Source organism: Podarcis erhardii (assembly GCF_964252035.2).
Source record: "Podarcis erhardii genome assembly, chromosome: 16".
Taxonomy (NCBI): domain Eukaryota; kingdom Metazoa; phylum Chordata; class Lepidosauria; order Squamata; family Lacertidae; genus Podarcis; species Podarcis erhardii.
In genome coordinates this window covers 10,439,584-10,462,916 of record NC_138514.1, presented here as the reverse complement: position 1 = coordinate 10,462,916, position 23,333 = coordinate 10,439,584, and the positions used below count along the sequence as shown (strand labels likewise).

Here is a 23,333-nt window from a genome sequence, read left to right as displayed (position 1 = left end):
TCCTGCAACACTGCAAACTCTGCCACTTTTGGTTCTGGTTCTGTCCTCCACCACTTGCCATCAGTTGCAGCCCCAAATAGACATCTCCCGTGGCTCAACAGCCCCTTCCTAACCCTTTCAGGATGTTCCAACCCTTCATCATTTTGGTCACCGTTTCCCTGGCATGTTTCTATGGGGCATTCCATCCTGCCAGCAGCCTCCCACCCAAGAAATGACCCAACTGAGGTCTTCTTCAGCTCTGGCAGTGTCACAACATCCAGAATTCTCCAGGTGTTACCCATGTCCATCTGCCTGCATTATTCGCTTAAGTGCCCTTCCTTTATTTATTTTTTTGCTAAACCCACACAAAATCCCTGACAGAGGCAAATTGCCCATGCTGGAGCTCTGCCAAGGATCTCTTTGGTATTTGGGATGAAGTGGAATGATGCTGCTCAGCTTTTAAAGAGCATTCGGGGGGGGGGGGAGCTGAAACTGCCAGAAAAGTAAACCAGCAATCCAGAGGTTTTGATTTAATTAGCAACTTGTTCATGCGACTCTTCATTTCGGGGATACATCGTCCCGGTTAAATTACAAGGTAAATCTCAGCAAAGAACTCTTTAAGAAGGCGAGCGCTATTCCTGGCACGGGCTTGTTTCTGTCAACTCCAACCCAACCACTGGCACATTGCTCAGCTTTTCTTTTCCTCGGTCTATTACATTCCGCAGTTGCCCTGTTTACCCTTGCGATGAATTCTTCTGCATTTGGGATGAGCAAATCAGTCGTTTTGGGTTTCTGGCTGGTTCCAATCTGAAGTTCAGTTCTCAACATTTCCACATCAGTTTGTGATTGATTGATTTTAAGCCTTCATGAAAATTCATCAGCAATTTCACATCATATACACATTTTTGCAAAGCAATCTGCCACCCCCCACCACATAGAATACATTTCTATGGCTAGCTTGTTCTGGTCCATGCATTTCTGTACACATTACCTGTGAATTAAGTTACTTCCATTACCTGTGAATTAAGTTACTGGCCTCGGCCCAGTATAGCTGAAGCAGCGTCTCCACCCCCATCATTCAGCCAAGACACTGAGGTCCAGCTCTGAGGGCCTTTTGGTGGTTCCCTCACTGCGAGAAGTAAGGTCACAGGGAACCAGGCATAGGGCCTTCTCAGTGGTGGTGCCTGCCCTGTGGAACGCCCTCCCATCAGATGTCAAGGAAATAAACAACTATCTGACTTTTAGAATACATCTGAAGGCAGCCCTGCTTAGGGAAGTTTTTAATGTTTGATGTTTTATCATATTTTTAATATTCTGCTGGGAGTTGCCCAGAGTGGCTGGGGAAGCCTGGCCAGATGGGTGGGGTATAAATTATTATTATTATTATTATTATTATTATTATTATCATCATCATCTTTAAATGTGAACTGAATGCCCATTCCTATATGACACACACACCAAGCCCCAGCTGGGCACTTAGATAATTTTAGACTCTGCACTTAAATAATCTTATTGGGAGGGGAGGCTTCTTTAGGTGGGGGAACCTCCTCCTCACAGTCTTATTGGTGTGGTGTAGTGGTTAAGAGCAGTGGACTCGTAATCTGGTGAACCAGGTTCGCGTCTCTGCTCCTCCACATGCAGCTGCTGGGTGACCTTGGGCCAGTCACACTTCTCTGAAGTCTCTCAGCCTCACTCGCCTCACAGAGTGTTTGTTGTGAGAAGGAAGGGAAAGGAGAATGTTAGTCACTTTGAGACTCTTTCGGGTAGTGATAAAGCGGGATATCAAATCCAAACTCCTCCTCTTCTTCTTCTTCTTCTTCTTCTTCTTCTTCTTCTTCTTCTTCATGAAGCCCACAAGCACACCTCCTGTGGCCTGCAAGACCATTTTGGCCTTTACGGTGTGGGTGGTCATGAGAACAACTTTGCTCACTTCAAAACGTGGAAAATCAGTCTTGGCTGCTGTTAAAGGGCTGCCCTGCTCATTCCACTGAGTGGAGCCCTGGACGCCTGCCCCAAAGTCCTGCCCTGAAGGCACAACTGCACAGCCCTGAAAGCTGCCAACCGTCAGCTCTACTAATGCCTCTCAGAAAATCCCACCTGAAAGCAGATTTGTCAGCTGTTGATGGAGGGTTTTATTGCCAGCTTGCCGGTGGATCCTGGTGACATTCCAGGGGAGCATTCATGTGGCTACGGTGCTCAACCCTTTAGATATGGCTTGTATAAAGATGTATGTGTGTGTAACTGCAGGTTTCTTGTCCCTCCATAACCACCGTGCCATTCCGAGCCTTTCCCAAGGGGCTGGAAAACATTTTGCACTCAGCCCTGAATGAAACTGACTTAGCATCAAAAGCTGTGGTCAGGCCACATCCTGCCCTAAGGCCCAGAGGCCTCGGAGACAGCAGCCTAGCATGAAAAGGAGGGAGAGGCAAATTGCTCTGTGAAACCCACCACATATTCAGGCATGCTGGGTTGGGGCTACTCTTCAGAATGAAGGGGATCAGCAGGATAGGGCAGAGGGAACCAAAAGCAGCTGATCCTGCCTACGCCAGTTCCTGGAGCCCTGAAATGGACTGCACGAAAAGCCCCTCAAGATTGGGGAGTTATCACGCAGAGAGCCTAACTGCAAGTTAGCAATTGTATTGAAGATTTCCCTGCTCAAAATAAGTACAGTGGTACCTCAGGTTAAGAACTTAATACATTCCGGAGGTCCATTCTTAAAATGAAACTGTTCTTAACCTGAGGTACCACTTTAGCTAATGGGGCCTCCTGCTGCCACCACGCCGCTGCCACACAATTTCTGTTCTCATTCTGAAGCAGAGTTCTTAACCTGAAGTACTATTTATGGGTTAGCGGAGTCTGTAACATGAAGCATCTGTAACCTGAAGCATCTGTAACCCGAGGTACCACTGTATCAGGTGCTGCGTTAGAGGAGAGGGGGGAGTGTCTCATTGGCAACAACGGGGATTATTTTTGAATGCTAATTTCCATGGCAAGGGTTTTTTTTACCAAGATGTCAGCCGGGGAGGGAAGCCTTGAGCTAGTAGCTGTGCTGATTCCCACACATCCCATTTTTTTAAAAAAAATGTGAATCATGGGGAGAATGGAACGTCTCCATTTCTCTTTCCCCCTTCCACCCACTGTTTTCCTTCCTTCCTTAGGGTTCTCACATTATCGCAATAAAACAGTGCAGACCCTTCTTTCCTTCCCTGCCCTCTCCCCTGGCTCCCCTCCCTCTGTTCTCATTCCCTGTTTGTTGTTGTCACTGCTGCATTTTCATTTCTGATGTTCAGTCGTGAGCATGTTCTGGAGTGCCCAGGCTCACGGGCTCAGATAAGGGATAAATGAGTGTCAATGTGTTGCTTGGCTCTGAGATTAACAACTGTTAGGGTGCAGAGGTTTCTGTCTCTGCATTGTGCCTCCCACTTATTCCAGTTGTGGTGTTATCCAACCAAGCAGAAATACCCAGGAAGGGGCAGAGCAGAACTAGGAAAAGGGGTGTGTGGCCAGTCGTGGGGGGCGGGGCATCCCGTGGGTCAGACCCAGAGGTCTGGAAAGCCTCATTTCGGCTTCAGACCTGGGTTTCTCTGCTATAGTTCAACATCAAAAAAATATGCTGTGCACATAGATGATCTCAGGTTCAACGTCCTACTTGAGAGGCTCAGACAGCAGACTGACCAAGACTCTGGAGATGTGCTCCCAGGTAGAGGAGCCAGGCAATGGAGAAGGGGCCAAAGATTTGACCACGTATAAGGCAACTTCTTAGGGATGTGGGTGGCACTGTGGTCTAAGCCACTGAGCCTAGGGCTTGTTGATCGGAAGGTCAGCAGTTCGAATCCTCATGACGGGGTGAGCTCCCATTGCTCGGTCCCTGCTCCTGCCAACCTAGCAGTTCAAAAGCACGTCAAAGTGCAAGTAGATAAATAGGTACCACTCCAGTGGGAAGGTAAATGGAATTTTCATGCACTGCTCTGGTTCGCTAGAAGCAGCTCAGTCATGCTGGCCATATGACCCGGAAGCTGTACGCCGGCTCCCTCAGTGATTAAAGCGAGATGAGCGCCGCAACCCGAGTCAGTCATGACTGGACTTAATGGTCAGGGATCCCTTTACCTTTACCTTTAAGGCAACTTCTTAGGGATGTGGGTGGCGCTGTAGTCTAAACCATTGAGCCTAGGGCTTGCCGATTGGAAGGTCGGCAGTTCAAATCCCTGCGACGGGGTGAGCTCCCGTTGCTCAGTCCCAGCTCCTGCCAACCTAGCAGTTTGAAAGCACGTCAAAGTGCAAGTAGATAAATAGGTACCAGTCTGGCGGGAAAGTTAACAGTGTTTCCGTGCGCTGCTCTGGTTTGCCAGAAGTCGCTTAGTCATGCTGGCTCCCTCGGCCAATAAAACAAGATGAGCGCTGCAACCCCAGAGTCGTCCGTGACTGGACTTAACTGTCAGGGATCCTTTACCTTTAAGGCAACCTCTTACGCTTTGCACTACAACAACACTAGACTCTCCGTCATACCAGGGAAGCAGAGTGTATATGCCATTCCCCGCCCCTGAAGAGGAGATGTGGCTTGGAGCAGGGAGGCCAGGCAGCTGGCAAGCCAGACCGGCTGAGGCTTGTTAAACATGTCTTAAGCTGGGAGGCAGTTGTCCCGCCTAGGCTCCAAATGGAGCTGTAATTATCTGAGTGGGATCAATGAGCTTCCCGTAAAATCAGCAACTCCATGTCCCAGCCCCAATTACAAAAGTGTAAGGAGTCGGTCTTGCGGGGAGAGCCGTCCCCAAACTGCAGAGGCAGCAGTTACAGCGCATTAGCTAATTGCAGCCAGCGAGGCTTCGGCTGGCAGAAGGATGGAGCTGGAGGCTTCCTGTTAAGTGCACTTCCCACAAGACCAGGGTGGGGAAAGGGGCCACATGCCCAGGAGGTCCTTCAAGCCACCCTGGGGCAAGGGGGAGAGCAGAGCCAGCTTGGGCTGCGTGACAGAGACCTTCAAACCAAAGGCATCAAAGCAAATCAGGGACTGCGAGTAGCTTGTGCATCCATCATATCCGGATGTTGTGCCAAGCAGTGCAATGGGGTAGTAACCCTGCATAGGGCCAGACCACCTCTGTAGAACTTGGGGAGAGAATTTCTTAGGGGGTTGTACCAAGTGCAGGAACCAGTGTGGGCAGGCAAAGGTAGTTCCTGTGAATGCTGTATATTCAGGTATTTGGTTAAATTGCAAACTTCAATTATTTGCTTTGTCTTATAGTGGAACTATTGATTTGCTGTTATTTCCTGGATCTGTTTTTTAGTTTTGTTTTTTTTAAAGGATTTTGTATTTTTGTCTACTCCCTTGTAACCTTATTGCTTTTTTCCATTGTTGCCCAAAGTGGATAAAAAATACTCAATGAAGAGTGAGTTTTAAAAAACCGTATTTTTCGCTCTATAAGATGCGCCAGACCATAAGACGCACCTAGTTTTTGGAGGAGGAAAACAAACAAAATATTCTGAATCTCAGAAGCCAGAACAGCAAGAGGGATCGCTGTGCAGCGATCCCTCTTGCTGTTCTGGCTTCTGGGATAGCTGTGCAGCCTGCATTCGCTCCTTAAGACGCACACACATTTCCCCTTACTTTTTAGGAGGGAAAAAGTGAGTCTTATAGAGCAAAAAATACGGTATTTCATATGAATAACAATGAATAAAAATATAGTTTTGTGTTTTTGGTCTCCCATCATCAAAGGATGGGTGAAATAGGCAATGGATTTTGCCCTAAGAAAGCATTTATCTGCCCAAGTCATTTATGGCAAAGTTCTTTAAGGCTCTGCTATGAATTGGATACTCAAATTACTCCCCCGCCTCCTCCAGATACTGTTCCAAAGAGGAACTTGTGCACATCCCATGCAGAGAGATGCAGAAGTCTCTTCCATGTCAGAAGAACATCTGTGCATTGTGGAACTGAGATTTTCTCCTTTGTAGAAAAGCACATGTAGCATACATGAACCACCTTTACATGTTTTCAGGGAATGTGCAGGGGCCCACCTCCCTGGGGCTATTAGGCTTGGCTGGAAGACAAAACAGAAACCAACACAAAAGCTGGTTGAAACAAATCAGGACACAGGGCTTAGACAGCATATTTGTGCAATAATCCAAGCACTGTGGTTTGAATTGGGGTTTCAGAGACACTGTGTTTTCTTTGAAGGGAGGAAGAGAGAGGAAGAGAAAGAAGAAAAGCAGCAAACCCACCCCTGAACTTTTCTTCCAATTTTACTGCTCTTCTAAAATCATCCCCCTCGTTTCAGGTTCCACTTTTGCCCTCCTTGCCACTCTAAAAATTCAGGATTTCAAATTTTCGGGCCCTAGAGCGGTTCTCAAACTTTTTTCTCTGGGCCACACTTCCAGAATAAAAGTGTGCTCATGCCACACCAATTCTTTTTTATATAAGAAATACACTGGAAAACAAAAATAAACAACTCCTAGCAATGCTTGATTTATAACATAGAACAGAAGTACTTTATAATCTGATCATGGGACCTCAAGAAAGTATAAAGCAACGCAGCTACTTAAGAACACAAATCATTCCCTTACACTTGATGTTCTTGCTCTCGTTTTGAAAAGGTATCTATTCTGCAATATATACTGAAATGTTCCTTTGAATTTCCTTGAGCCTTCCCATCACAATTGCCATCCTCTCCCACCACAACAATGTTGTGCACCGCACACTTTGAGAACCATTGCCCTGGAGAGATCACTGGAGACTTAAGGTGTCTGTATAATTTTTGCCTTGCTTAAAATGTGCAAACAAATTGTAAGTGGCGACAAACGGCAGGCGCTGCTACAAGGCAGAAGATACCCAAGCAAGGAATTGGACCAACTCCTCAAGATTGCACCCCTCGTTTCAGCTGCCTCTAGGTAACACTCTCATCTCTTTCTCTTTCACATTTCAACTGCAAAACTGTGAACTGCAGCTTCTTACATGCATAACACATCCACCCTCTTCTCTTAGCTGCAGGTGTGTCACCTTCTCTGAGCTCTGCTGGGTGTCTCATTCAAAAACAGAGCTATCCCAAACTATCAGGGACCATCTCCGAACCATTAGCTCCCATTCTGGTCTATTAACGCTGGTTAATCCATGTAACCAAAAATAGACAAAGTAACCACTGCACCATCATTGCCATCATCCTTGTGCTCTGTTTGCGTCCTTCCCAAAGACTTCTGGCTGAGCACTGTGCAAAACAAACTGCTGAATTAGACTGACCTTTGCTCTGATCCAGAACAGAAAAACTGGCTTAATTGGACATTAGAGCAGGCAAGTTATGCATCCTGAAATCTGATTATGGACATACTATTTCAAAGTGGAGCAGAGAGGTCAACTCTTTAACAGCTCAAACAGCTAATGTAAGTAAAAGAATAAGCCTTTCAAAGTTATTAGCACACAGAGGACCAACAAACAAGAACTATTAACCTTAAAATTGCACCACTAGGCAATAACATATAGTAATAACGTAGCTTTCCTTCTGTTTCCAGTGTTCAGACTCTGAGGGCCATTACTTGGTGCTCAGTTTAGCTTCTTGAAAACCACAAGATAATGCACAAATTGTAATCTGAAACAATGTTCCTCATAACATGCTTACCATGTTCTCGCCATTCCCTCTCTTTCCAATGTTCAGGGTGTGAGTGCCGTTGCTTCAGTAGCCAAAATGGCAGCACCCACACACGGGAGAAAGGGGTCAGTAGTCAGAGGAATCACGAGGTTTGCAGAAGTACAAAAAGTATTTTGAAGAGGAGGGTCTTGGGTGGGGTCTCTCTAAAACAGCCCAATGAGGAGGCCACTGAACACCAACAGGATATTGGAGCAGGAGATGGAAAACCAAATGGAAAAATGGAGTGGAGTCTCTTGCAACATGGCTATACTGTAGTTCTTTCTAAGACTCCACAGTGCTTCCTGGAGATCAACTCCATCACGTTCACAATAGCTTGGCAGAGTAGCCAGAAGGAAGGGACCGCACATTAAGAGACAATGACTTACCAAGGGTCAGTGGATTCATCATGCCTGTGGGGGCATTGACACCTTAGTCAATACATTGGTCAGGGACAATGAGGTCAAGGGAAGGAGCCAACGAGTGCTGTCATCAACTGGCCGACTTGGAAATAAATCCCACCAAAAGCAAGCTTTTGAGTATGTGTGATGAGGACCGGGCTGTTAATTTACCTCTTTGGGGTATTCAGAGGGATGCTTGTGTCTCTTGCAACAGCTAATGTTAGGGTAGGAGGAGAAAGGAGAGAACGACGGACTAGGAGCAGAGCCACCATCTACATGTCCTTGAGACACTACATTGTGTGGGCTGCGTTGCTCTTACCTTTGATGCTCTGCATCCTCGCTAAGCTCTAGGTATTCAGCCACCTCCTCAGGGGTCAGAACTGTCTCCCCATCATCATTGAGAGATACAGAGATTGAGGCTGCAGAAAGACGGCTGTAGGGCAGTGTGGGGAAGGTATGGCTTTCTCCCAGGGACTCGCTGGTTGCCGGCAGGGAATCTTTGTCTTGTTGCTGAAGGACCAAGTCCATGGGAGGATCCAGGTAGCAAGTGCAGGTACACCTGTTCAAGCACAGAAATAATAGCAGGTGTGATATGAGTGTCTCCAACCAAGAACTTTTCTATCTCCTGTTTTTAGCCTAGTATAAAAGCTATGGAAAATATCAGAAAACAGCCATCCCTTGGCTGCTTTCCCATCATGCCCCAGATGCAGGCTTTGGTACAAATATATGATTATCTGAAGCTATACAATAGTTCATCTTCATCATTGGTCTGACTGCAATATAAGCACACTGGGAGGCAAGAGGCTGGAGAAAAAGGTTATTCGGTTGTGCTGCTTAGAGGAATGGTTCCTGGTTGACCCGCTAAAAAAACAGAAGTGTAATCTCTATCCTCCATTCCTGATCCTATTCTAAATCAAGCAGGAGATCACCCTTTCCTGCTCATCACAACAGGGACATGTGGAGGGACAGGGTTGAAGCAACCTTCTGCAGGTGGATTCAAATTTCTTCTAGCTCTGGTGTCATAAATCTGGTGTTGCACCAAAGGGATATTTGGTGAGGCCCTTTGGCAACGGACCAGGAGAGAATGGCAAGACTATGTACAGGCAGCATGTTCTGAAACCTGAGAAGTTCAGAAAAGATCTGTGAGTTATTTCCCAGGGGAAATCATTGTTTCTCTGGGTTCTTTCCAATCTGCCCTATCCCATAATCCCAACTTCCACCACTTTATTTGGGCAGAGGTTCTAGACCTGCCTATCTTCAGCAAGGTCACTGCATCATATGCCCTCTTCAGACTATGCCCCCAAACAAAATATGCTGGGTTTGCATGACAATTCCAACACCAGGAACTAGAAGCAAAATCTTAAATGGCCAGTCAGTGTGCCACAATGACATCTCCCTTAGATGTCATTGAGAAGCAGATGGCTTCTCAACTGCAGACATGCCTGGCAAAACCAATGGGTTGGGGGAACATCAGGGGTGGGGAACCTCTGGCCCAGGAGGACAATTCAGCCAAGCAACTATGACATCAGGTGTCAGGAGCTGGAATCAGGCATAGGCCAGCAATAAAACAATAAAGCATCTCATGTCTGTAAAGTTAACTCTTTATTAAAAAAAAAAAAAAAAACAGCTCAGGTCTAGAGGTCACAGCAACCCTTCCCAGTAGGTCTTGCCCAATGAGGCAGCTGCAAGGACTGAAGGTCCCCATCTTCCCACTGCTCTCTAAGGCTCCTCCCCAGGTTCCTTCCCCAGCAGCCTAAAGCCCTGTTGTCTATCATCGCTCCACTCTCTTCATTCCTCTCTGTGTTGTAGAAGACCAGGGAGGAGGTAAGCTGGTTTCAGCAGGAGCGGGGGACTCCCTGGCTTCTTCAGCAGCCTGTCTCACCTCTGTCTCCTGGCCCTCCTCCTCTCCAACCTCTGATTCTGGACTGTTCTCTGCCACAGCCTCTTCCTGCTCACTGAACCCTGTTGCCTCTTCAATGTCCGACACCTCCTCCTTCCAGTCTGCTCCCTCTTGTCCCTCTGCCCATGCATCATCATCCCACTACCAATCCGCTGGCTCTGAGCCTTCTTCCCCTGGGGGTTCCCTTGGAGGTTCCCCAGCTGGTGCCTCCCACCACTCCTCTACATCCAGCCAGTCCATGATATCAGATGTGGGCAGGTAAAGGTCTGGTTCCATCAAAGGTGGAGTTGCAGGCACTGTTGCCCCATGCAGAGGGATTCAACTGATTATTGGGTCTTGCCAAGTCCCTTGCAAAGAGCTCCAGATGATAGTCGGGTCTCATGGGACATGTTGCAAGGGGCTTTGCAGGGCCCAGCGACCAGCTGACTGCCAGACTGCCAGGTGTTGTAAAGCTCTTTGCAAAGTATTCTGCAAGGCACTTGACATCATTGCGGACACTTGACATCATTGTGATGTCAGACAACTGGTAGATGGGCAGCTTGACCCCTGAGGTGTGTAGAGGATAACAATTTGACCCACCAGTCAGATCCAGGTCCTACCTCTGGGCAACACTGATGGAAGCCCAAAACGTTTGCAGGCATGTGCTGCTCACCTCTGCCTGCATCCCAGTACAGCAGTCTAGATTATGGCTGTTTGCAGTTTGCCCAGCACGCAAAGGCAGGCTATGACTGGGGAGCTCACTCCTCTTTGGCACAGCGCCAGGTTTCTAAGTGACTCTCCGGGTCGTGTCCATCTCTCACACCTCTGCCAGGATGCTGGAGTGGTTTCAATAAATGAACCGAGCCCATTTCCGTGCAGAGCGCTCCTCCATCACCTACAGAACAATTCCTCAGCCCCGCTCCTACACCACCCCCGCCTCTGCTCAGCTAGTGACAGCACTCACGTCTTGCATGTAAATGGATGGAGTCTGCCACCTGCCACCTGCGTTTTGGATCCACTTTCTCCTACTTTGACAAGGTGTGAGACAGGAGGAGGCAGTGAAAAGGGGGAGGGAGGAGGAAATTGCTCAGCCTCTGTACGATGTTCCAAGCTACCACTTGCAAAAGGGTGAACTTGCACGCATCAGCATGCCTCTACCACAAATAGGGATGCTGGGAGCATGAAGAATCTGTTGTTTTCCCCCAGTTTCTCTTGGATTCTCCTTTTTCCAATATTAAATTCAGTTTTTCACATTTCTTACATTAGTTTGCAATTTATTTATTTTTTAAAAAAGTCCTCGTGAAAATTCATCAGCATTTTGACATTGAGGGGGCTGAAGACACCTCAGCCCCATAGAGTTGGTGCCTATAGATTGGCCACTGTAGGAATAGGATACTGGTCTAGATGGGCCTTTGGCCTGATCCAGCAAACCTGGCTGATATGTTGTGAGACATAGTTTATTTAAACATATATACAGCTAGAGCAACATGTACTGTTTTCCCATCTTATATTTAGGTTAACAGCACCAGAGGGTTCCTGCAGAGGGCAACTCAGCTGTATCTATGTCTCTGTCATTCCTCTCAAAACTGCTGGCTTTCTCCCTTTGATTTCTGCTTCTACACACATCTGGTTCTGCCCCTTCCCTGTCTAGTGAGAAGGAAAAAGAATGAGTCATCTCTACCCTTCATTACACCTTCCTGAGTCACCTTTGCTCCCACTGTCACATCACCTGAATACTCCAGGCTTTCAACAGTCTTTGGGTGAGTTTTATGAGATCTGGATTCATGGCAACCCACATTGACAGCTAGGGGTGAGGGAGAAATTCAACCCAATGGTGAATCTATCAACTTCACATTTTCCAAAACATTTTCACAAACCAAAACGCAGCCATCCTCCAAAATTCAACCTATGTGAATTTTGCAATGCAGTTACCCAAACAATGTTTGCAAAAATGTATATACTAGAGGAAAGCATGCATAACAATGAATATCTTAGTGAAAATGACATGCATAAGTGCCTTATATTGGAGGGAAATATGTACACATTAGTCAAAACTGCATACAGTGGTACCTCAGGTTAAGTACTTAATTCGTTCCGAAGGTCCGTTCTTAACCTGAAACTGTTCTTAACCTGAAGCACCACTTTAGCTTATGGGGCCTCCCACTGCTGCTGCGCCACTGGAGCATGATTTCTGTTCTCATCCTGAAGCAAAGTTCTTAAGCCGAGGTACTATTTCTGGGTTAGCAGTCTCTAACCTGAAGCATCTGTAACCTGAAGCGTATGTAACCCGAGGTACCACTGTACAAAGAAAAAGTGTTCATCAGGATAAATTCACACTAAAATGCAGGTGGCTTTCCATGAGAATTTTTTTTTTAATTGCTGCAGAAATGTGGAGAACTGCATTTGAGGCTGAGAAAATGAGAACCCGAGAGAAGCAAAATTTACAGGTCCTTCCATCCCCACTGACAGCTCTACTTACAGAATTCTCATTGAAAACCCATAATATCCACATATGCCTCTAACACTCCACCGTCTGGGGTTGGGGGGTGGACCTGAATAGTACATGTTAACTTTAAATACTAGTGCTAGAAAGCCCTACTCCACATTAGATAGATGCTGCTGGGCGAGGGAGACTCTTGGGAGCTGGTGTGTTGCCCTCTAGAGGTTGCTGGACTCCCATTAACCCTGACTGCAGTGATAGCTGGCCCATTAAGGCAGATGGGGCATGGCCCCACCAACCTTGGACTTGATTCCTCCAAGTCCTCCTGCCTTCTTACTTACAACTGGGCCTGGCCGTCAGCCTCCTCCTCCTCCATCTCAGTGTGTCCCTTGGAGAACTCAGCAGAGAGCAGGATGGAGACACGAATGTGTGAGCTCTGCCTGTGGTTGCCTTGACCTTCTGTTGGCTACTGTACCAGTCCTAAAAGGGAACTGGCCACCACTGCCTAGCCTGCTTGGTCAATGGTCAGGGATGACGATCCAACCACACATGGAAGACACCATGTTGGCTACCCCTTGGAGTAGATACTCAACCATTTTGGACTAGATAAACCAGTGGTCTGATTTAATGTAAATTGGCTTAATGTGCTACTAAGAGTACATTCTGATAAAGGCGAAAGTCATCAAGCAATTTGGAGGGTTATTCATGAGGTTATTTCAAACCCCAGTGCCTCTTTGTCAAGGTCAAAGGCACTCTGCCAAAAGGTGCCTCCCTCTCGTTGACCAGTCATGGGCTCTTTGTTCAATTCAACATCTATCTGTTCATTCATTCATACTCATTTTCGCTTCCCTCAGAGCCAGTCACAAGACTTTCAGCTCTGGAAGTCAGAGCACAAAGCTTTGGGGGGATGCAAGAGGCTGTGGCCTGTTTCAAATGCTTTTTAAAAAAGGAAGAAGATTAACCAATGCTGAATCTGCTTTGGTAGTACTTGCTCCTGCGTTAAGTAGTCCATTTGTATGCTGTTGGCATGCCAGCAGTTCTTTACAGAAGTTCTTAATCTCCCTGCAACTCCCAGCAGCAGAACTCTGGCCAACTGTGTTTCCCCTGTGTTTCCCCTTTGTACGACAAAGGCTGTCCTCTTAGGAGCCATTTAAGGACTCCTATAAAGCCATTAAGTTGCTCTTTGTTTCATTACGAGAACATCTGAATTAACTGAGCAGCAAGGGAAATGTGGTTACATGCAAACATTTCCAACAGGTGGGTTAAAAAACAAACTTGACTCTGCTGTAAGGGGCAATTTGCTGTGAGCAAAGGGCGGATAACCCTAGGCTGGGATGTCTGACTGTCAGGGTTTTCATCAGGTCACAACCCTCATCAGGTCTGCTTTGAGTCCTGCTTGAGTGCTTTCCCCTGGCTGGAATGAGTCCTTGAACTAGACCAGTGGTGTCCAAACTTTTTTCAAAGAGGGCCAGATTTGATGAAGTGAAGGGCCGTGAGGGCTGGCCAAAGGGCCGACCAAAGTTGTTGATTTGGGGGGGGGGGGTGTTGTGGTAGTTTTAGGATTTTACCCCAGGAAATAAACTGCCACGGGGCTGATTAAACTGACCGGCGGGCCGCATTAGGCCCCCAAAATGGACTTTGGACATGCCTGAACTAGACTAATGCCTCCTGCTTGCCTGATGTGGGTATGGGGGTATCTGGATATAGATGCCTCTGAATGTTCACGTGCTTGAGAATGTAGCCAATCACACCAAGGTGAGACTTGCATTTGCTGCTGCACCCATTTTTCTCTCTGGCTGTGCCCACCACTGGCATGGGGAGCCTAGGAGGCTGAACAAAATAGGATGGCCCCATTTTCATTGGGGAAATGTTGGAGGATATGAAATAGGGTGTCCCTATTTCATTGGAGAAATAAATGTTGGAGGGTATGGCATAGGACGTCCCTATTTTCATTGGGGAAATGTTGGAGGATATGAAATAGGATGCCCCTATTTTTATTGGAGAAAGGTTGGGGGGTATGGAACATGATGCCTCCATTTCACTGGAGAAATGTTGGAGGGTATGGAACACGATGTCCCCATTTCATTGGGGAAATGTTGGGAGGGTATGGAATAGGATGCCCCTATTTCCATTTCAGAAATGTTGGAGGGTATGAAAAATGTTCCCTACCCTGAGTTAAATAAAAAAGCAATGCAGATGCCAACCATGGACACTAGCATCTTGTTCTTAACCAGCTACAGAAAACATGGCCTAGAAGCAGAAGTATCTTCCTCAGCTCCTGATGGCTAAATAGTCAAGGATCACCACTAAGAACCTAGGAAGCTGCAGACCATTGGTCCCTCAACCTCAGCATTGCCTACACTGACTGGCAGCTGCTTTCCAGGGTTTCAGGAAATGGGGAAACGGGCAAGGTTTCCCAGCCCTGTCCGAAGGCTGCCATTAAGGTCCTCCCATCACTAGGAGGAAAAGCACTTATTCGACTTGAGCATGTGGCACATGCCAGTAGTGATATGAGGCAGCGCATGAAACGTATTTGCAGCCTCTTCTCTCCTGCAAAATTCTGCCCCGATCTCCTCTGCAACCAAATGTATTTCCAATAGAGCGGCCAATTATGGTGTAATTGCCCATAAATTTAGAATGACACCGATATTAGTTCATGCACAGATCCAAGGACAACGTTTTCTCTTCATAAATGTGGGATTCAGCGGGCAGCGAAAAGGACAGAGTCAGCTGATATTGCCCTAATGGATTGATTTACGTTCCTGGAATGATAATTGTCCATTTACTTAAATAGCTGGGCACTTGTTCAGAGAGGCCCGCTCTATTAAGTGGAAAACTCTCTCTTCCAGCAAAGCATGGATTCTCAGCAATGATTTGTAGCTTTTTAAGTGCCAAGTAGGTAGAAAGTATGGCTGGAATTCATTCCCACCAGAACCACCAGCAAAGATGATCCATCATACCAGTGCCTGAGGATAGTATGCAAAAGCAGGTAGGTTCCCTTTCTCGGTGCTGGCGGGGGCGGGGACTGGGAAATTTATCTGAAACACCTGGTGGCACTGGAAGATGAGTCAGCATGGAGCAGATCTTGATACAGCTGCAATGCTCTACCCATCAAAAGGTGCACAGATACAGGAAGGAATTCCTGGAGCCAGACAGAGCCTGCCCAGGCTTCCTCACTACAGGAAGTTGTGTGAGTCACAGTCTTGTGAGCTCAGGGCATAACTGTAAAAGGACCCCTGAACATTAGGTCCAGTCGTGGCCGACTCTGGGGTTGTGGCACTCCTCTCGCTTTATTGGCAGAGGGAGCCGGTGTACAGCTGCCGGGTCATGTGGCCAGCATGACTAAGCCACTTCTGGCGAACCAGAGCAGCGCACGGAAACGCCGTTTACCTTCCTGCTGGAGCGGTACCTATTTATCTACTTGCACTGGCATGCTTTCGAACTGCTAGGTTGGCAGAAGCAGGGACCAAGCAACAGGAGCTCATGGGGATTCGAACCGCCGACCTCCTGATCGGCAAGTCCTAGGCTCCGTGGTTTAACCCACAGCGCCACCCATACATAACTGTACTTGATGCTAATCGCATCACTTGCTAGCATATCTTTGGCTTTTCTTTATTCAGCTACAGGTAGAGATACCCTCTTTTTTATCAGGACATTAGTGTACAAGATGTGAAGTTTAGGCTCCACCCCCTTATGCTACAGGTAGGGGTTTTGGGGGGGGAAGCGCTCATGGGTGCCAATGGGAACTCTGCCTTTTTTTCTACACTGAATTGCAGCACAGGGGGTCTCTATGGGGGCTGCTACAAGGAAGGATTAAAGGTCCCCTCTTTACTTTCTGTGGACTTAATAAAATGAACTCCCTCCCCACATCTGCAATTACAGAAAGAGAAAAGCACTGATGGGATTGCGAGGAAAGCAAATGGCACCATGTGAACTTAGGATCTCAAATAACAAGTTCTGGACCCCAACAAAACATTATGCAAGTAGCCAGGGCTGCACAAAACCCCCTCTCTTGTGTAGCAGGGGAATAAAGGTAAAGGTAAAGGTACCCCTGCCCGTACGGGCCAGTCGTGTCCGACTCTAGGGTTGTGCGCCCATCTCACTTAAGAGGCCAGGGGCCAGCGCTGTCCCGAGACACTTCCAGGTCACGTGGCCAGTGTGACGAAGCTGCTCTGGTGAGCCAGCACAGCACACGGAAACTCTGTTTACCTTCCCACTATAAAGCGGTACCTATTTATCTACTTGCACTTAAGGGTGCTTTTGAACTGCTAGGTGGGCAGGAGCTGGGGCCGAAAGACGGGAGCTCACCCCGCCGCGGGGATTTGAACCGCTGACCATGCGATCGGCAAGCCCTAGGCGCTGAGGTTTTACCCACAGCGCCACCCGCGTCCCTGTGGTAGCAGGGGAATAGCAGTCTCCTAACAACTCCCAGCATCCTTAACAGACTACAGTTTCCAGGATTCCTTGGTGGAAGCCACACGTATTTAAAGTGGCATGATACTGCTCTAATTGTACAATACAGATGGGGCCTTAGCAGTGGATTTATTTTGCTTTAGGTTGTTCTACTATACTTCTCCAACGCTGCCACATTGTTGCTGCCAGGGGCAAGTAAAAAAATTAACCAGAGCATCTGTGGTACTAAACAGGGCTTCAGCAAGAAGTTACTGGATATGCACGGATTGGAAGCGAAGCCGTGTGGCCTCCTCAAAACTTTTGCAGGCACCAACAGTATCAGAAGCAGAATTGCATGTGGCCACCCCAAGAGCACCAAAAGCGCAAATAATCATGTATGCAAAATGAAAAGGATGTCTGGAGGTAAATCACAAAGGCATTTCAGATCTGCTCTTACACTGGCTGGGTGCTGTGATCTTGGGGAGCTTGAAAACCCGCAGGGACAGGAGGAGGAGGAGGCAACAAACTGGCGCCGTTCTGCGAGGCACTGCATTTTGAGAACTTTGGGGAGCTGTACGTTTTCAGCACCCTTTTCATCTCCCCTGTGGAGGAACACAAGGAAAAGAAACGGTTAGTCATTTCTGACTCAGCCCACAACCCCACAACACTTTTCAGATCCATGGAGGTAGACTCCTCAAATAGCCAAAATCATGTTTCACCCAGGGGGTTATTAGGTTGTTTTTGTTTTGATTATGTCTTTTGTGTTTTTACATTGTGATTATGTCTTGTGAACCACCCTGAGATCTGTTGGTATAGGGCAGTATACAAATTTAATAAATTATTATTATTATTATTATTATTATTATTATTATTATTATTATTCTCATGGGTTAGGGCAGGGGTGGGTAGTTTTCAGGCTTTTGGGATCTACTTCGCTTTTTACTAGAACCTCAAGATTTACCAAGCTCAAAAGACATACTTTACCAAGATTTACCAAGCTCAAAAGACATACTAGAATAAAATAACTGGGTTCCTCTGAGCCTAGGAACTGGTTCTTGTCTGGCAATAAATCTAGATCCACCAGATTTATTGCAAACTGGTACCAATGGAGCCATCCCATCCCTAATTTGAGCAGAAGTGTGCATTTGGCATTGTCATCTTAGGAGCTATATTGTGCCTATATAGGCTCTACGGTCCTTGGATCCAATATAGGGAAGAAAAGAGCAATCTCTCCCCCTCTCTCTCTGGCAGAAGCAAGGCCATCAGCAGAATTGCATCATTGGCCCTCTTATAGGAAACTAGAAATAATGTTCTCCTTGAAAGTCTCATTAGGCAGCATCCCCCAAGCCTTGCATATGACAGCCAGATCCAATTCAGATTAGGGAAAACTTAATGTGTCCATCAGGGGGAAAGAAAAGGGAAAAAAGACCAAGATAAACATTAACTGCCTGACAGGATCTCTATGGACAAATTGATCAGGCACTTAGTTTCCTGAGCTGCAGGGATGTGGAAAGGAGATTAAAGCAATAATGCTACCCAACGCCTATCACAACCAACAGGAACGTTCCCTCAAATTTCGCTGTTTTTTTCACAGGTCACAGCAGCAAAGAGGGTGTCCAGGTCAACATTTGTTTGCGAGTTCTGCTAATGTTATTCATAGACACATGAGGAGGGCAGGAGAGAGAGAAGGAGTCCATGCTACAATTTATTATCAATTTATTTTTTTGCTGCGCTCTCTCTCTCTCTCTCTCTCTCTCTCTCACACACACACACACACACACACACACACTCCTCAGTCACATCAGTTTCCCACATTATTGACCTCACCTCCAAGACATATTGTGTCAAAAATAAACATTTGCGTTCTGTACAGCACCTAGCACCTAACTGAAAGGAATCAGGTTCCAGTTGCTGGGAATCACACACAGGGAAAGTGCTGTTGCAGTCTGGTCCTTCTTATGAGCTTCCCACAGACATCTGGAACTAGATGGGCCTTTGGTCTCCTCCAGCAGAGCTCATATTATGCTCTTCTCATCTCACATGAGAAGGTCCCCCAAGCACAGGTGCATTTTAAACACTTTATTTATTGCTCAGAAATCTTCTTGGATCAATGTGTTGCCACCACCCACAAGTCGTGCTATTCCTCCTTGAATTGCCACAGCACCCGCCCCACTCGGGGCAGAAGAGATTCTGCCTCTCCCCTACCTCAGAGGCGGACTCACAGTGTCCTGCAATTCCACAAGAAGCCTTCAGGCTTAACCTGTTATCATTGTCTTCGCTGCCTCCTCATCTGTTGTTCCCGAGGTCAAGGGAAAGCCTTATTAATTCCACCCGACAGGAGTGGCACTGAATGGCAAAGGAAAACTGGATGGGTTAAAGTCAGGGGTTGGCAACCTAAGGCCCATGGGCCACAAGCGGCCCACAGGGGTTGTTTAACCGGCCCCCGAGCCGCCCCCGAACTGAGCTGCCCACTCGGCGAGTCTCCACATGCTGCACTAAACCGGCGCAGCACAGCACGGGGACTCACTTCCGCGGAGCTGGAAATCACATCTGCACATGCGCAGTCTGGCCCATGGAGGGATCTCTGCTGGAGTGAACCAGCCCGGGCAAGGTAAACCTTGCCGAGCCCTGGTTAAACTGATGAGGTTTTCCCACCACATCTCAAATTGGACAAGAACATAGGAAGTCGCCTTATATTGAATCAGGTCCAAAGCCGGCTCAAGACATTTTGCTGCCTGATGCAAAGGGACGAGATGGTGCCACCTGTTCCACCCAAGGGCAGCAGGCTAGTTTAGCGGGTGCAGGTCAATCAGTGTGGCACAAATAGCTCTCTCCTCCGATAGAGGGGAATGCTTCGCCCCAAAATCTGCCACCAGAGGAGATTGGCTCACTTTGCCTAATGGTGGGGCCAACTCTATTCAGACCATTTGTCCATCTCTCTCTGCATTGTCAACAATGACCAGCACTAGCTTCAAATGCAACTATTTTTTTACCCCAACTGGCAGATCCCAAAGATTAAGCTCGGGACCTTTTGCATGCAAAGCAAGGGCCCTACCACTGAGCTTAAATTAAACTGTGAAAAAGCTATTTCCAAATCTGTACAACTCTATGGGGAAGAACAGCAGCAGGAGCCAAAAAATGCACATCAGAACAAATTAGTTTACAGGTGACTAAACCTCCCCACCACCACCACACACAACCCCCCCCCCACAAAAAACCAAGAAGGTTGAAATGTAATTGAAATAGCCCCATGCCATTAAGCGATCTGAACACTGAAAAGAAACACATTTAAAACCACATTCTTGTCTTTCACACTTGCTCACCAGCAGCAGAAGGCAAGCTTTTAAAACCAGACTTTAAGTGGTATGTATGAACTCTACACTGCTAGCAATCAGAGAACTAACTTTTGGCATCTTGTTATATTTCGGTTCTCCCTGGACTGTAACATTGGGCGATGCTGCGGCCAGTGATTGTAGAGTCCAGTGGGGAGATGGGCTTGGGGCAAATTGCATGAATCATATACTTCCCCCACGTAATGTAAAATATTGATCTTGAAAATGGGCGGACGGGGAGAAAGGTTCGGTTTAGCTTTCATTCCCAACCTGCTCCTTTTCTGTGTGGGGGCATCTCTGCTCACCCGCCACCACTTAGGGAGGAATCTTCAAAACAAGCAAGCTCCCACCTGCAACCTGAAAACTGGTATAATCAACGAGAGGCTTCATCACTTGCAGATTCTAGGGTCCCCAACTACACATACATTTAAAACAGTACCTTACCACTTTAAACAGTCAAGACACACATACACCCTAGGAATCGTGGGACAGTTTCTAGGAGACCCCTATTCCTCTTACACAACTACAATTTCCAGAGTTCCTCAGATAAGGTTTTTTAAAAAAGGTAAAGGACCCCTGAACGGTTTACTCCAGTCAAAGGCGACTATGGGTTTGCGATGCTCATCTCGCTTTCAGGCCGAGGGAGTCGGCGTTTGTGTGCAAGCAGCTTTCTGGGTCATGTGCCCAGCAACTAAACAGCTCCTGGTTCAAAAGAGCACCAGGACAGAAGCCGGAGCGCACGGAAATGCTGTTTACCGTCCTGCTGCAGCGGTACCTATTGATCTACTTGTGCTGGTATGCTTTCAAACTACTAGGTTGGCAGAAGCTGGGACAGAGCAACGGGAACTCAACCTGTTGCGGGGATTAGAACTACCGACCTTCTGATCGGCAAGCCCAAGAGGCTCAGTAGTTTATACCACAGCACCACCCACGTCCCTAGATCCCAAGGAAGACTGATTGACTGTTAAACCACTATGGCAACTGTAGCTCTCTGAGTGGAACAGGGGTCTTCCAAACAACTCTTGGTACCCATATCAAACTACAGTATCCAGTATCCTTTGGGGGGGGGGGGACCCACGACTGTTTAAAGTGGTATGGTACTGCTTTGAATGTATAGCGCGGCAGGGCCTGAATTGAAGATATAAGCTGGCCTTACACAGCTCAGGACCTCAATACCTCCAGGATCGCCTCTCCCCATATAAACTGACCTGGACCCTGTGCTTGTCATGTGAGGCCCTTCTCTATGTCCCCCATCCCAGAGAGGGCAGCAACAAGAGAACAGGCCTTTTCTGTGGTGGCTCCTCAGTTGTGGAATGCCCTTCCCTGATACATTCCTCTTTACCCAGGCCTATGGCTATGAAATAATCTATGGCCTGTGAAAGTGTGGGGGAGAGGAATGTTGTTATTATTATTATTATTATTATTATTATTATTATTATTAATACCCCACCCATCTGGTAGGGTTTCCACAGCCACTCTGGGTGGTTGTTTGTAGTGACTATTTTTAGTATTAGACTACTTTAGCATTAGTCAGTATGCTTTTTATCATGCTTTTATTATTATTATTTTTATCATTGATGCCCTGTAATGTATTTTTAATGTTGTACACCGCCCTGGGATCTTTTGATAGAGGGTGGTATACAAGTGAAATAATAATAATAATAATAATAATAATAATAATAATAATACAGTGGTGCCCCGCAAGACGAACGCCTCGCAAGACGGAAAACCTGCTAGACAAAAGGGTTTTCCATTTTGGAGGCGCTTTGCAAAACGAATTTCCCTATGGGCTTGCTTCGCAAGACAAAAATGTCTTGCGAGTTCCTGCGGGGTTTTTTCCCTCCCCCCCCCCCCCCGTTTTCCTAAGCCCTAAGCCGCTTATCAGCTGATCCGCTAAAAGCCGCTAAACCGCTAATAGCGCTAATCCGCTAAGCTGTCAATGGGCTTGTTTCGCAAGACGAAAAAACCGCTATACGAAGAGCCTCACGGAACGGATTAATTTCATCTTGCGAGGCACCACTGTAATAATAATGGCTTCCAGGCCAGGCAGCTGTTCATGCAACAAAAAAACCCTGTCGTAATCCATACTTTGACAGGAACCCTCCGATTCCTCTCCTGTCCCCCCTCCACAATGTCCAGTTTACCCACATAGCCTCTTCCTTGCAGACCCTGCCTCATGAATAACTGAGAAGGATTTATGGGCAGGGAGAGGGTGCGGTGGAGGCTGAGCACACAGTTTGCAAGGAGAGGCGTCCTCGGCAGTCCCGCTGCCTCATTAAGCTTTTGAAAGGGGCTTCAAAGAAGAAGTCTCTGTCCTCGAGAGCCAGCTTGCCGGCTAGAGGCTCATCTGGCAACGAGGCTCCCTTAATAAAAACAATGCAAGCAAAGCTCAGACGCACATCCGGGAGAGAGCAGAGATTTACCACCAGAGCCAGCCATAAACACACAGTTCAGGCTCAGACTAATAGTCTTATCTCTAGCTCTGGGAGCCCTCGAAAGCCAAACATCTTGGAACGGGGCAGGCATCCCCTAAGGAGGTGCGGGCAATTGTTAGGCGATGTGTACAAGCTCAGTCCCTCATGCTTCCCAGTCCTGACTTTATTTATTTAAACGATTTCAGTACCACTGTTCAGCGAGGATCAAAGGAGAGAGAAACTGTGGCTCAGAGCTCCTCGTACATGCTTGGCACATGGAGCTGGCCTAGCAGACGGTGCCATGGCAGGGGGCGAGGGAGGAATAGATAAAGGCAGGGACTGGTGCCCAAATGGTAAAGGTAAAGGGACCCCTGACCATTAGGTCCAGTCGTGGCCGACTCTGGGGTTGCGGCGCTCATCTCGCTTTATTGGCTGAGGGAGCCGGTGTACAGCTTCTGGGTCATGTGGCCAGCATGACTAAGCCACAAACCAGAGCAGCACCCGGAAATGCAGTTTACCTTCCCGCCGGAGTGGTACCTATTTATCTACTTGCACTTTGACGTGCTTTCTAACTGCTAGGTTGGCAGGAACAGGGACCGAGCAACGGGAGCTCACCCCGTCGCGGGGATTCGAACCGCTGACCTTCTGATCGGCAAGTCCTAGGCTCTGTGGTTTAACCCACAGCACCACCCACGTCCCTGGTGCAACAAGGCCTTTTAAAGGGTTAGGAACATGGGAAGCTGCCTTCATAGCAAGTCAGAGTATTAGCCCATCTTGCTCTGTATAATAAGTGGCTCTCCAGGGTTTCAGACAGGGAATGTTCCCAGCCCTACCTGAAGATGCTCAGGATGGGACCAAGGAACTTCAGAATGCAAGGCAGAAGCTCTGC

At 47.4% G+C, this 23,333-nt stretch overlaps 1 protein-coding gene across 4 annotated transcripts in view; it reads right to left on the bottom strand.

The window, feature by feature from the left end:
• ROBO4 (roundabout guidance receptor 4) overlaps positions 1 to 23,333 on the bottom strand; it is a 100,377-nt gene that overhangs the window by 16,013 nt on the left and 61,031 nt on the right. For all 4 annotated transcript variants that reach the window (XM_081843269.1, XM_081843268.1, XM_081843271.1 and 1 more), the window contains exons 16-17: positions 17,156 to 17,300; positions 8,307 to 8,546 (exon numbers count right to left, since the gene is read on the bottom strand). In XM_081843269.1, coding sequence (XP_081699395.1) covers positions 8,307 to 8,546; positions 17,156 to 17,300 — 385 coding nt within the window. The remainder of the gene's footprint in view (positions 1 to 8,306; positions 8,547 to 17,155; positions 17,301 to 23,333) is intronic.